At 39.3% G+C, this 15,458-nt stretch overlaps 1 protein-coding gene across 1 annotated transcript in view; it reads right to left on the bottom strand.

Moving 5' to 3' along the window:
* The window catches only part of LOC306845911 (divergent protein kinase domain 1A), a 25,587-nt gene extending 10,129 nt beyond the window's left edge, over positions 1-15,458 (bottom strand). Inside the window, exon 1 of the mRNA XM_079378925.1 lies at positions 15,058-15,458. Coding sequence (XP_079235051.1) covers positions 15,058-15,111 — 54 coding nt within the window. The 5' untranslated portion in view covers positions 15,112-15,458. The remainder of the gene's footprint in view (positions 1-15,057) is intronic.

Here is a 15,458-nt window from a genome sequence, read left to right as displayed (position 1 = left end):
TTAATTAGTATCTACTGCTACTCAAGTAGTATTTAGGCCTACTGCTAAATGGCATATTTGGCAGAATCACTGATAGAACCTCAAATATTTAAGGTCTTTCACACTTGAAATAATTAACACTGGGTAATTCTAAACCCCAGGTGAATTGGATCTGGGTAATCTTATTGTACATTTCACACTGTTCATACTTTATCTAGAGTTAACAATTAATCCTGGTCATTCATAATCTGACGTGTCACACTGTACATTCCTAGACCCTGGGTTACTGTTATTATTTGCATATCTGACAGTGTCAACAGTGATGGCAAGATAAACACAAAACTACATTTCATTTTTGACCATTGAAAATGGGTAGGATACTACCATTTGAACATGGAGCTGCAGTGAGATCCCAGTATCTCTGGGATTATACCATTCAGGGCCTTAAAAATGAAGATTCCAAAAGAAAAGTTTCTTAGTAACCAGAATCTAAAATCATATTAAGATTTGTTCATATTAACTACTTCTTGAGCTATATGCAGGCAAATTTTGGAAAAAAATAAAACTTATGACACTCAAACAGGTATGCCCTATACAATGGTTTTGATAGATTGAAACAAGGTACATTTATAGTTTCAACTTTCAGCATTACTTATTCTTCAGATATTTACCCTTGGTGCCATATTGAGATCCAAATATCTCTGGAACCAAACAATATAGGGCCTTACAAATGAAGATGCCAAAAGGGAAGTTTGTTAAGACCCAATATCTAAAAGGGCATTAAGAAATCTTTAATACTTTTTGAGTTACAGGCCTGGAAACTTTGGAAAATAAACTTGAAAAGTGCTGTTTCCCCATTTTTGAATTGTCACCATTGGCACATAATGCAACAAAGATGGCTAAAGTCGAAAGATTTTACTAACAGACCTACCAATATCTGTATAAAAATAACATTATGATGCTGCCTTCTTTCTGATGTCATTTTACTCCCCCTGTAAATTGGCTCTGAATCTCAGGTGAAAACTGCCATTTTGACCCCCCTCTACAAAAAAGTGGATCACTCAGTAAATATTCATCCATGACATCTAATATGTTGGCTTTCGTCACTATACATGTTTATCTTTCTTTAGAAAAATCAAATCAATATTAGCAAAATCAAAAATTTGAGCTCCAAGAAAAACCAGATGTGTGTGAACGTGATGAGATGAATGTGAGGCAATAAACTGAGAACAATGCCAAAATTCCAATGTCTCAATGGAGGTTGTTTCAGACTACGCTCCTTGCTGCCAAATCACGCTAGTCTGTGTTTTGTGGAACGGATAGGTCACTGAGGACTATGAGGGTTGTGTCTAAGTATAGAGGTGCAAATCTACATCCAGCCTAAATCTCCACAGTACTATGAATAATGTTTCCTCTTAACCTTCGCAAGCACTCTTCGGAGCGAAAAAGAGTTCAGAAAACCAACGTCTGGCTGCTGAAACAGCTTAATTAACCGATTTGGCTTACAAGCAGCTTCAGCCCTGAACAATTATCTCAGGAGAAGTTTTTTCACACATAATGTAGCCCTGGGTCCATTTTCAGAGATCAATCTGACAGCCCTATTCAGAGTTATACTCTGCCAGACACAAGGCTAAGGAGAACACTTTAAAGGAACACTCCACTTTTTTTGGAAATAGGCTCATTTTACAACTCCCCTAGAGTTAAACAGTTGGGTTTTACCGTTTTTGAATCCATTCAGCCGATCTCTGGCTCTGGCGGTAGCACTTTTAGCGTAGCTTAGCATAGATAATTGAATTGGATTAGACCATTAGCATTTGGTAATCAAAAATGACCAAAGAGTTTCGATATTTCTCCTATTTAAAGCTCGACTCTCCTGTAGTTACTAGTGTTGTCATGATACTGGAATTTCTAACTTCGATACGATACCTTGAAAAATATCAATATTCGATACCATTTTCGATACCACGGAGAAAAAAACTGCCACAATATTAAGGGGGTAATTTTTTTTCATTTAAAGATAAATGTAACAAGTCGAGAACATGCAGTATATTTTACATGAACAAAACATGTCTTGAGGTACTGCATTTGTTGATTTATTTATTAATCTTTTATTAATCTTAGTTAAATGTTAATTGAAACTAACATTTACTAATACATGTACTAATTAAAATCCAAAGTTCTATTTGTTGATATTCTCATTTGCTTCATAACCAAAATATTTCCAGATATAGGGCCCTATGAAATCCGTTTTATTTTTCCCCAAATTCCGTTTTATTTTTTTCTACATTCAATTTTTTCCATTTTAATTTTTCTGGATTCCGTTTTTTTCTGTTTGAATTTTTCTGAACTTTTTTTTAATGGTCAAATTAAATGCTATTAATCTAAAAGCATGTCTAAGTCATTAAAATCATGAAAATTATACAATTTAACATTTGATTTATTAAAAGTGTAACAAAAATGACACGTTTAGGGCCGTATGAAATGTTTTATTTTTTTCTCACCTTATGTTTTATTGTTACCAAATTCTGTGTTTTAGCATGTCTATTATTTGAATGCATACAAACAATTTTTATTTATTCTTACAGTAGCCTTATGAAATGTGTTTTCCCCCTCAGAAATTCTGTGTTGTGTATTTAAATTTGACTGGATATCAGATGAAGGCATAAAACAATTTTAATTAATTTATATTTGAATTAATGAAAATTAAACATTTACATTTTTGGCAAATGAAGTGGATTTACTATTAAAATTAAAATACTTTATGATTATTTCTTTAAAAAAAATTAACAGTAGTAGTAAGTAGTAGTATTATGTACATTCTACTAAATAATATTAATATAGCCTATTTCTGGCACGGTCTATAAGTTAAGTTAAACCAAACTTTTATTTTGACGGGTTGCCGTGAATACCTTTAAAGTTCTGTGTGTGTATGATATGACGCTAGTTTTACTCAAATTAAATGGTAAAATGCTCGTAAAGTGCCTTTCAGATCAGTTCTGGAGATATTGTTGATGTATTTATGTCCTCATTGGGACGGCAGACGCTGAAATCACCGCGAGCGCCACATTAGTAAACAAAACCGCACCTGCAGCACATTCACACAGAGACGCGCAGAACATGCAGGATTCATATTTAAATCTAAATAGACTTTTGCAGCTTAATATTTACAGATACTAGTCCATATCGCAATTTGATTTAAGTTTAATGACCTACTTTTGATTAATTCATCCAAACTTTGACAAATTCCGTGACATTCCGCGTTAAACTGTAAATTCCGTTTTTATGACTGGATTCCGTGCGCGTTCTCTGGATCGCGGAGATCATAGATCCCTACAGATAGCGCTCCTGCTGTGTTCTTTAACAACCAGAGCAGTCATCTTTCTATTCACTTCACTTTTGCTATTTAACCAGAGCGGAGGAGACGAGTGCGGTCACGTGTCGCGCCTTTGGAGAGAAGTGAAAGTGACAGCTCGGCTAGTATCGGTGTATCGATACTTCGGGAAATTAATATTGGTACCGTTCAGATATTTCAGTATCGATATTTATCGAAATATCGATATTTTTGACAACACTAGTAGTTACAACGTGTACCAAGACTGACGGAAAATGAAAAGCTGCGATTTTCTAGGCTGATATGGCTAGGAACTATAATCTCATTCCGGTGTAATAATCAAGGAAATTTGCTGCTGTACCATGGGTGCAGCGGCGCAATGATATTGTCACGGTGCACACATGAGGAACACGCAGATGAGGATGTAACTCAAAATAAACAGTCTTTAATGAACTCCAAACAAGGCAAGGCAGGGCAAGACAAGGCAAGGCTGACACAGACAGGAACACCGGGAGTAACGAGTAGACCAGACAAAATCTAACAGAACAGACAGGACGCAAATACAAGGCATAATCATAGATAATGAGACAAACACAGCTGGACAAGAATAAACTAATAATTACACTAAACAAGGACAGGAAACAAACCAAATATGGACACAAGAGGCAGGAATACATGACACACACGACAGAGGTCTGGCATAACTCCCCTCTCCCGGAAGGCGCGTCCCGCGTCTTAACAGTTCCACGGGGGAGGGGGGGGTGGGAGCTCTGGAGGCCTCTCAGGACACACACGGACAGGAACACAGGACAGGGACCTCCAGAGCGGAACAGATAGAACGGAGGTCATGGCAGAGCTGGGAGCTCTGAAGGCCATAGCGATGCAGGGAGCTCCGAAGGCCATGGCGGAGCAAGGGGCTCAGGAGGCCATGGCAGGTGGTCTTCGTGGCCGTGGCCTCCGGAACCCTTCTACCCCCCCCCCCCCCCCAAATTTACATGGGGCAGCTAGGGGGTATCAGGAGCCCTCCGGGGCTAGACAGACAGGACAGGACATGACATGACAGGACAACCCACACAGGGCTAAACACACAGGAACAGGACAGCCCACAGGAACAGGAAGCCCTCCTGGGCTAGCTAGGGAGCTGAGGCTTCTTCTGGGCATGGCAAGGAGTCAGGGGCCCTTACAGCGTCCCTCAGCAACCGCTTCCACTTCCGCGACAAGAAGGCAGCACTAATATATATTTAATATATAAACGTAACATTTGTCTTAAATATATACATGCATGGGTGTGTATTTATATTAGGGATGCCACAATTCTCAATATAATATTGAACCGTTCGGTACGACATCCACGGTTCAATACGCGCTTGTGAATTGCGTTTTTTTCGGTTTTACGTTTAAATAATTTATGTGCGTTTTATTTCTCTCCGAATTGACTGTTTGTGTGTGCCTGTAAGTCTACGAGCTGAGATGAGGAAACTCCTCCCCGCGAGTAAATATTCAATCACTATGCTCTAAAGTTAGGGGGCGCTTAACCATCATTCCACGCTTTAACATGGCGAGCGGCGGTGAAGTGAGGCAACAGTACGAGGAAGCGCCGGCGTCTTTCAAATCCGCAGTGTGGGGACATTTCGGTTTTGCCGTTGAGTATAATGCCGAGGAAGAAAAAACGGTGAACAAAAAAATGACTGTGTGCAAGCATTGTTTTACACGTATAGCCTACTCAAACGGAAACACTTCCAACATGACTGCACATCTGCGGCGCCATCACCCAGCAATATGACTGTCTGAAGGCAGGATAGCAGAGAAGGTAATAAAAGTCCTCCAAAAAACAACAATCCCTCGCTGAATCCTTCCAGCAAACATACCCAACTGGTTCCGAGAGACACATAAAAATAACAAAGGCAGTGGGGGTGTTCATTGCTAAAGATTTGCAGCCGTTTTCGTTGATTGGAGATGCGGGCTTTTGTCATCTTATAAAAGCACTCGATCCGCGTTACAGACTACCGTCTCGCACTTTTTTCAGCACCGAGATAATTCCCGACCTCTATGAAAAGACACGCAACAATATTGTGTACGAATTGGCTAAAGCACAGAGCCTTGCTCTGACCACAGATGGTTGGACCTCGCGGGCAACCGTGAGTTACCTCACTGTAACTGGTCACTACATGTCGGATTGGGAAATGAAAAGCGCTGTACTCCAAACCCGTCCCCTGTATGAAAGTCATACAAGCGCTCATTTGGCGGAAGAGTTGACACAAGCAGTGAATACGTGGAAGTTGAGGAGGCCAAATATGTTACTCCCGGTAACCACAGATAACGCTCCGAATATTGTGAATGCAGTCCATGAAGCTGATGGGCTGGGGCCACAGATAAGTTGTTTTGCGCATGTTGTAAACCTAGCAGCCAAGAAAGCAGTGTCAGTCAACACAGTGTCCCGCCTCCTGGGGAGGGTTAGAAAAATAGTGACTTTTTTTCACAAAAACACCAAAGCCCACCATGTTTTGACTGTGAAGCAGGAGATGTTAAACTTGCCCAGACACAAGTTAATTCATGATGTCACAACTCGGTGGAATACAGTACATGACATGCTAGAAAGATACACAGAACAGCAGCCCGCCATCTATTCTGCCTTACTGGACAAAGATCTGAAGATGTCTGTCAAGAACATAACCATGTTGAATGACAGTGAACAAAAACTGGCAGAAGAACTGATTCAGGTCCTCACACCACTGAAAACAATGACAACTCTCATGAGCAGTGAAACAACCCCCACTATATCAATGATCCTTCCTCTGAAAGAGATGATTCTCAAATCCATGTCACCAGGAGACCAGGACAGTGCAACAGTCAAAGAAGCCCAAGCAGCCATTACAAATGACCTGGCAAAGAGGTACACTGACCCTAATCTTCATGATTACCTCCAAATGGCCACAGCCCTTAAATCCCTGCCTTACCTTGATGAAGATTCTCGTGATAAGCTCTACAGGAATATCATCCGTGAAATTCTTGAGCATGAACAGCAGGTACTATTTGATTATTTTTTTGTTTTTTTATCATGTGTGATTTTGATTGTTTTATCTATTTAGATGTTTGTTATATATCGTGTGTCCTTTTCACTGATCAAAATAATTTTACATTTGTCATATGTTACACTGGAGATGGTTGTGGTTCTGAGCTGTGTGTGCTTATATGTGTAATAATTATACTAAAGGATCATTCTCTTTGATGCAAAGGGTCTAGTGGAGAATCCTGTGCCCTCCACAGAGGAAGACAATCCATCCTCTCCCCCTCCCAAGAAGAAGACAGCAATGTCAGAGGTATTTGGGGAGCTTTTCAAAACTGATGAACAGCAGGATAGGCCATTTCCCCAGATCATTGAGGAGGAAGTCACCACATACAAGTTGGCAGACAGTATTCATGTGGATGCTGATCCATTCATGTGGTGGAAAACAAATGAATGCAAGTACCCCCATGTAGCAAAAGCTGCACAACAACACCTTTGTGTCCCAGGAACCTCTGTTGCGAGCGAGATAATTTTCTCCACTGCCGGGGACATTGTAAGTGCAAAACGCTCTCGCCTTGCTGCAGAGAATGTTGACAGGCTTATCTTTTTACAGAAGAACCTCAAAATACAGGAATAGATAGCTGACCTAAGTGAAATTGCACTTTACATTCTGAATGAAGGATACTGTACTGGAGTACTGTTAAGTTTAATTAAGATGGTTTATTTATGTTTACTGAAGTACAAATATGTTTATTTGAAATGGTCAATTTATGTTTATTAACTTCACATGTATGTTTATTTTCAAAATGTAGGAATTTATGTGTTCCCCAGTTTGTACATGGGCTACCAGCAGCTGTGAGATTTCAGTGTTAATTTTTTTTTATTATACAATACACTAGGAACTAGTGTACTTTTCTTGGCTTTTAAGTAAAATAAAGGAGTATTGCAATAAATCGTTTTAATTTTTTTCTCCTTAACCTCTTACTGTTCCTATTGCCTAAGCATAGAATAACAAAAAAAACACTTATGTGCTTTAATTTTTTTTTCAAGCCATCAGAACCGAACCGAACCGAAAACCGTGTTAAAAAACCGAGGTATGTATTGAACCGTAGGCTAACTGTATTGTTGCATCCCTAATTTATATATACATAATAAATATACACAGTACACACACAGTACACGGCCACAATTAGAGGAGCCGCCTGCCCCACACGAGTCTCCATGGACATGACAAGACAAGATTAAAACTGCTCCTGTGGACACGACAAGACTTAAAATCCCATGACTTCGGGGACATGGCACGGCACTCCTGGCCGTGATGTGGACTGGATCTACGGGCTTGAGTCAGCGGCATCAATCTCCTGCGGGACACCAGGCTTGGGTGAGCCGCGGACGACAGGTTGGCTTTCCCCACGGATGGCGGCGTGACTTGAGGGAGCCACGGACAGCGGGTTGGCTTTCCCCGCGGACGGCGGACTGGAGGGAGCCACGGACGGCGAGTTGGCTTTCCCCGTGGACTGCGGCGTGACTTGAGGGAGCCGTGGACGGCAGATTGGCTTTCCCTGCGGACGGCGGACTGGAGGGAGCCGTGGACGGCGGGTTAGCTTTCCCCGCGGACAGCGGACTTAAGTGAGCGGCGGGCTTGGGAGAGGCTTAAGTCAGCGGTGGCCGGAGGGCTTGCCACATTAACTGCAGGCGGGCTTGGCACATTAACAGCGGGCGGGCTTGGGAGAGCTGCGGACAACGGCGTCTATCTCACGCCAACGGCGGGCTTGGGTGAGCCGCGGACGGCGGCGTGACTTGAGGGAGCCGCGGACGGTGGGTTGGCTTTCCCCGTGGATGGCGGCGTGACTTGAGAGAACCGCGGATGGCACGTTGGCTTTCCCCGTGGATGCCGGACAGGAGGGAGCCGCGGATGGCAGTTTGGCTTTCCCCGCAGACGGCGGACTTGAGTGAGCGGCGGGCTTGGGAGAGCCGCGGACAACGGCGTCGATCTCCCGCGAACTTGACAGATGAGGGGCCGGCGGGCTTGGGATAGCCACAGCCGGCGGACTGGACAGATCTTGTGGCCCGAGGACTTGTGGCACTCGCGGTTATCCTGCCGAACTCCCACGCACCATTCGCGGGCTAGAGCAGGATGACGAGCGGCGACTTCCATGCCGCAGGACAGACAAACACAGGAGCAAAAACAAAAGACTTTCAAAAACGAACAAAATAAAAATGAGGTGAAGGGAACGTTGCGCCTGCTGCACCCATGGTACAGCAGCAAAGTTCCTTGATTATTATGCTGGAATGAGAGTATAGTTCCTAGCCATATCGGTCTAGAAAATCGCAACTTTTTATTTTCGGTCGCCCATAGTACATGATGTAACTACAGGAGAGTCAAGCTTTAAATAGGAAAATTATCTAAACTCTTTGGTCATTTTTGATGACCAAATGCTAATGGTCTAATCCGATTCAATGATCTATGTTAAGCTAAGCTAAAAGTGCTACCGCCAGACCCGGAGATTGGCTGAATGGATTCAAAAACGGTAAAACTCAAATGATTAACTCTAGGGGAGTTGTAAAATGAGCTTATTTCCAAAAAAAAGTGGAGTGTTCCTTTAAGACAAACCCTTCTGTTATTTCAGTGTAAAGCATATTTGAAATGGATTCTCTTCATGCTGAGCTCATCTATCTCTGCTCACATTTACAAAGCAAATGGCCCACACCCTATACTTAGACGACCTAAAAAAGAGGGTAAAAATAATTGCTAGCATTGAAACCCCTGAGTACTATAGTGTCCCTCTGCAGATGTCACCCAAAAACTATGACAATTTAATAACTCACCATAAATGAACTTTCATTAATATGTAATAACTTGCTCTGACTTCACCTCTCTGACCGTTTTAAGTATTGTTTTAAGGCCCAGTTCACACCAGTGTTATTGTAGTATCATTATATACTTTTAGATTTTTTGTTAATATTTTGAATAAGTTTTTTATATTTTCTGTTTTAGTTAGTCCTTGTTGTATTTTATTATGTCTATAGTTAGTTATATTTATTTTATCATTTTAAATTAAACTAAAACAAAAAGAGAATAAAAATAAAATAAGTATTAACGTTTATTTGATTTCACGTAACGAAAATGTTTTATGTTTATGTTTTTTAATGCTACCTTCAGTTAACTAAAATAACCCTGGTTCACACCAGGGCGAGGCCAGAAATGTTTAAGTGGGTGGGCCTACATAAAACTGGGTGGGCAAAGTGTAGAGTATGAAAACTGCATGTCAAATTGCCAACAGAAAATACTGCATAAAGGTTCAATATACAACACTCTAAAGCATTGATTAACATTAATTTAAATTTCAACATTTACTAATACATTATTTAAATTAAAAGTTGTATCTGTTAACGTTCATACCTGAACCAACAAAAATAACGAACAGTTCTTTTTTTTTACCCAACGTTAACAAATATAATACACATTATAACTACAGGTCCTTCTCAACAAATTAGCATATTGTGATAAAGTTCATTATTTTCTGTAATGTACTGCTAAACATTAGACTTTCATATATTTTAGATTCATTACAACACAACTGAAGTAGTTCAAGCCTTTTATTGTTTTAATATTGATGATTTTGGCATACAGCTCATGAAAACCCAAAATTCCTATCTCAAAAAATTAGCATATTTCATCCGACCAATAAAAGAAAAGTGTTTTTAATACAAAAAAAGTCAACCTTCAAATAATTATGTTCAGTTATGCACTCAATACTTGGTCGGGAATCCTTTTGCAGAAATGGCTGCTTCAATGCGGCGTGGCATGGAGGCAATCAGCCTGTGGCACTGCTGAGGTGTTATGGAGGCCCAGGATGCTTCGATAGCGGCCTTAAGCTCATCCAGAGTGTTGGGTCTTGCGTCTCTCAACTTTCTCTTCACAATATCCCACAGATTCTCTATGGGGTTCAGGTCAGGAGAGTTGGCAGGCCAATTGAGCACAGTAATACCATGGTCAGTAAACCATTTACCAGTGGTTTTGGCACTGTGAGCAGGTGCCAGGTCGTGCTGAAAAATGAAATCTTCATCTCCATAAAGCTTTTCAGCAGATGGAAGCATGAAGTTCTCAAATCTCCTGATAGCTAGCTGCATTGACCCTGCCCTTGATAAAACACAGTGGACCAACACCAGCATCACTGACTGTGGGTACTTGACACTGGACTTCAGGCATTTTGGCATTTCCCTCTCCCCAGTCTTCCTCCAGACTCTGGCACCTTGATTTCCGAATGACATGCAAAATTAGCTTTCATCCGAAAAAAGTACTTTGGACCACTGAGCAACAGTCCAGTGCTGCTTCTCTGTAGCCCAGGTCAGGCGCTTCTGCCGCTGTTTCTGGTTCAAAAGTGGCTTGACCTGGGGAATGCGGCACCTGTAGCCCATTTCCTGCACACGCCTGTACACGGTGGCTCTGGATGTTTCTACTCCAGACTCAGTCCACTGCTTCCGCAGGTCCCCCAAGGTCTGGAATCGGTCCTTCTCCACAATCTTCCTCAGGGTCCGGTCACCTCTTCTCGTTGTGCTGCGTTTTCTGCCACACTTTTTCCTTCCCACAGACTTCCCACTGAGGTGCCTTGATACAGCACTCTGGGAACAGCCTATTCGTTCAGAAATTTCTTTCTGTGTCTTACCCTCTTGCTTGAGGGTGTCAATGATGGCCTTCTGGACAGCAGTCAGGTCGGCAGTCTTACCCATGATTGCGGTTTTGAGTAATGAACCAGGCTGGGAGTTTTTAAAAGCCTCAGGAATCTTTTGCAGGTGTTTAGAGTTAATTAGTTGATTCAGATGATTAGGTTAATAGCTCGTTTAGAGAACCTTTTCATGATATGCTAATTTTTTGACATAGGAATTTTGGGTTTTCATGAGCTGTATGCCAAAATCATCAATATTAAAACAATAAAAGGCTTGAACTACTTCAGTTGTGTTGTAATGAATCTAAAATATATGAAAGTCTAATGTTTATCAGTACATTACAGAAAATAATTAACTTTATCACAATATGCTAATTTTTTGAGAAGGATCTGTATATTGCTCATTGTTAATGTTAAGTTAATGCATTAACTAATGTTAACTAAAGTAAGTTTATTGTAAAGCACCTCGGTCTGAGACAACAGGGCTTCGCAGATGATTTCATAATCAAGAGTCTCTGTCAGTTCGCATTCAAAGGAGAGTAAACATCGAGGGCCATAGAAATGTGCGCAGCTGCAACAGTTTGTTGTGGTGAACAGGATCTAGCACAATGTTTATGTGTTTCTTTTCTCAAAGGACACATCTATTTAGCTAATCAAACGCTGTACCTTTGCTAATATGATGCTTGAAACACGCTTGGCTCAGAAATCCATCACCTGCAAGTGGCTTCATTTTAGTGCTGTCAGACGATTAAGCGCAATTAATCCCATCCAAAATAAAAGTTTTTGTTCACATAGTATATGTGATAAATGACAATAACAATAAACATATACAATATACAATATTTTAAAAATATTTACATCTATTTGCATGTGTATATTTATATTCATATAATTTATATTATATATAAATTAGTGCTGTCAAACGATTAATCGCATCCAAAATAAAAGTTTTTGTTTTCATAGCATTTGTGTGTACTGTGTATATTTATTATGTATATATATATAAACACACACATACAGTATATATTTTGAACATGTATGTATATTCATATAATTTATATTATATATAAATATATTTAATATGTAAACGTAACATTTTTCTTAAATATATACATACATTGGTGTGTATTTATATGTACATAATAAATATACACAGCACACACAAATGCTATGAAAACAAAAACTTTTATTTTGGATGCGATTAATCGTTTGACAGCACTAATTTATATATAATATAAATTATATGAATATAAATATACACATGCAAATAGATGTAAATATTTTTAAAATATTGTATATTATTAGGTAAATAAAAACTTTTATTTTGAATGTGATTAATTGCGATTGGTATTTGTTTCACTATTTTCAAATTCAACTCCACAAATCATGCATTTTACAATTATGTCCTTATGTCGTTAACATATTGTGGCTAACAGAAAGACGAATCATCATTTTGACAAGCGTATGGTAATGTTATGCGCCTACAGGAAGAGGGAAAATTAAGAAACTGCCTGTAATTGGCCACGCAAACCTCGCATTTAATATTTTTGAAAATATATAAAGTTATAGCGAAATAAGACATTTATTGTTATTGTCATTTAATAAATTACATCCATTTGGAAAATTACTAACTTCTCATATGGTGGGCCACAGCTGAAAGTGTGTGGGCCCATGCCCACCCTGGCCCACCTGTAGCCTCACCACTGGTTTACACCAAGGACAATAATGAACAGAACCTTACTGTCTGTTGGTCAGAATGGGCCTATAGATTACTTTAGGTACAGCCTTTCTAAAATCTTGAGTTGTCAATTGTTACCATGAACGTTGGGATATGCTGACATGCTTTTAAGGGTTAATCTGACCTGCTGCCAATGTTAAAACTAGTCCTCCATATTCAACTGCAATTCAGACTTTGTAATTCTCGTAATAAACAGCATTTAATCAATCGTCATTGGATAAAATCAAGTTCTGCCATACATTTTATTTTTTAATATCCTGTTTTGCTCAAAAACGTGTTACATTACAGAGGTAAAACTGTAACCAACTGAAAGAAAGAGACATTTTCAAAGTCCATTTTCAAGTTCAAACACCAGATGAATCTGATGTCACGTGCTCCCTGTTCTTACTTCATGAACTATTCTGCTGAAACAGCTTTCCAGACTAGAGTCAGCATACCCACATGAAAGCACCAGCTCCAGCACTGAGCTCAAGAACAATTCATCATGTGGCTGATTCCGTCTGATGTGATTTGATCGACCACACACACCTCCATTTTCTCGTTTTTAGTACAGCTGGAATGTGTGGCTGCCAAATGTCACGAGTTACGAAAAAGTCCATTTCATGTCATTTCACTTCAGTTCATGTGCAGTACAACATTCATCATTCTTGTAAGCATTGTCAGAAATAAACATTTTAATAGGGAAACGGTAAACGGTTTAATTTCTAGAATGAATTTTCAGCTGCATTTTTATTTTGAGCCCATTCTTTTCTAATAATAGAAAACCATGTCGTCCATTTGTCAAACAGTTCAAATTCAGTTTCAATTAATGTCAGCATGAAATTAAAATTAACCCTATTTACTTTCTTAGCTCACATTACTAGTACTGTAGTAGACAAATTAAAATACATTGTCAAAATATATACTTTTATATACTATACTATACTATATACATACTTTTTATAGTTTACTCTGACTTTAATTGAAATAAACTGTGGATAATTATAGCTGTTGATCTGAAATCAAATCTACCTCTACATATAATGCACAATCATAATACATAATACAATGAACACTCTGCTAGAATACATTTGAAATAATAAGACGGTCCCTACATATTACATTATACATGAACCATGGCAGACTGAAGTTTTGGGTTTGTTCGAGTGATTTCTTTTTATTATTATTTATATATTAGTATAATTATACATATGTATGCTCTTTGTCCAGCATGTGATGTGATTTATTAGTTACAATAAAAATGAGCATGTTTGGTGCCATTTTTGCCTGGAATTTCAGAAAAATGTTCTCTGAAGAAACTAGTTTGGGTTTGTCCCTTTCGAAAAGGATTAATATGGAAACCCAAAACACAAAATCTACAAAGAACAAAGATTAAAGATACGGTATTGTGTATATATTGTGTATAATAACCCCATCAACCTCGGTGGTTAATATTTGATCATATAAATTTAAATATGGTTCAGTTGTTACTATATTTCACATAACGTGATCTTTTAATCTGTCATTGTAGAATTCCAGGTTACACTTTATTTTAAGCCAGGTGTCCTTGTTACAGTGTAATTATACATTTAAGTACTGAGTAATATTAATTAACTACATGTTCTTACTATACGGTTAGGGTTTGGCTTAGGGTTACTTGCATGTAACTATGCATAATTGTTATTATAATAGTAAGTACATGTAATATGTGTAACAAGGACACCTTAAAACAAAGTGTTACTGAATATTTAAAGCCATTTGGTTATGTGAATGAATGGCTTTCATATTTAGTTTACCATTTTAAATGTTCATATGCATGTCTCTAGTTTACATATCATCAACAATGATTCAACCTTTTTACATGCAAAATGCTAAAATCATTTCACATGTCTGCTCTAAGCCTGGCTTCAGTTTAAGATCCTGCTGTGGAGTTGTGCAGGCTGCCATGGCACCACAGACCCAGTTTAACTTCATCCAGTGAAGGGATTAATTTTACAGCAGAGCAGCCCATGGCAACTCATTCCTCTCAAGGGTAAATGGATGAATTATTTCCATAAATAAGAAGAATTCCCCCACCATACATTTTGAAACTCACACTATTGTGTTCGAGTTACTGTGACTACGATTACAAGACCTGATAGATTCCAAACAGATTACAACAGCAGCAGCTGCACCTCGTTTATACCTCGTTACTCGTTACAAAACATATTAAATTGAAGATAAGAAAAATTAAGGTCAACCACACTGCTGCGAAAAATTCATTCTCACCAAGCATTCGCTGGGAGGTAGAGATAACAGTAGAGATAATTCGTCGTAAAAAATAATGCATAATAATGTGCAAAGGGATTTTTACCTGAAAGTGGTAAGTCTTTGACAGCCAGGCCCGTGAAAACAGACCCCTCGCCATTGCAGAAACTGATCATCTCAAAAACTGTGAGCTATCTAGAGCAGAGTCTCCGTGTGCCGAAAAAGAAAATGAAATAATGTCCAGCGAACTTCAAGTGATTTGGCTCGCGCTACACATGACGTGCACGGTGCTCTCGGCCGGCCGATATCCTTACATATCATTAGACTCCACGGAGACTACTGTGTGAATTCATGTTATTCGAGTCGTCTTGGTTGACATCCAGCGGCTAACACCTTCATGTGGAGCTGTTTTAAAATAGCGAGACAGCAGCATGCCAAGGGCGCAGGCGACCTAATGTTGTGCTGTTTCTCTTGAGCGAGCTGTGCGTCATGTTTACTCGCGCCCTC

Source organism: Barbus barbus (genome assembly GCF_936440315.1).
Source record: "Barbus barbus genome assembly, chromosome: 26".
Lineage (NCBI taxonomy): Eukaryota > Metazoa > Chordata > Actinopteri > Cypriniformes > Cyprinidae > Barbus > Barbus barbus.
Note: the sequence above shows the minus strand (reverse complement) of the source record. Positions and strands in the feature narration are given on the sequence as shown.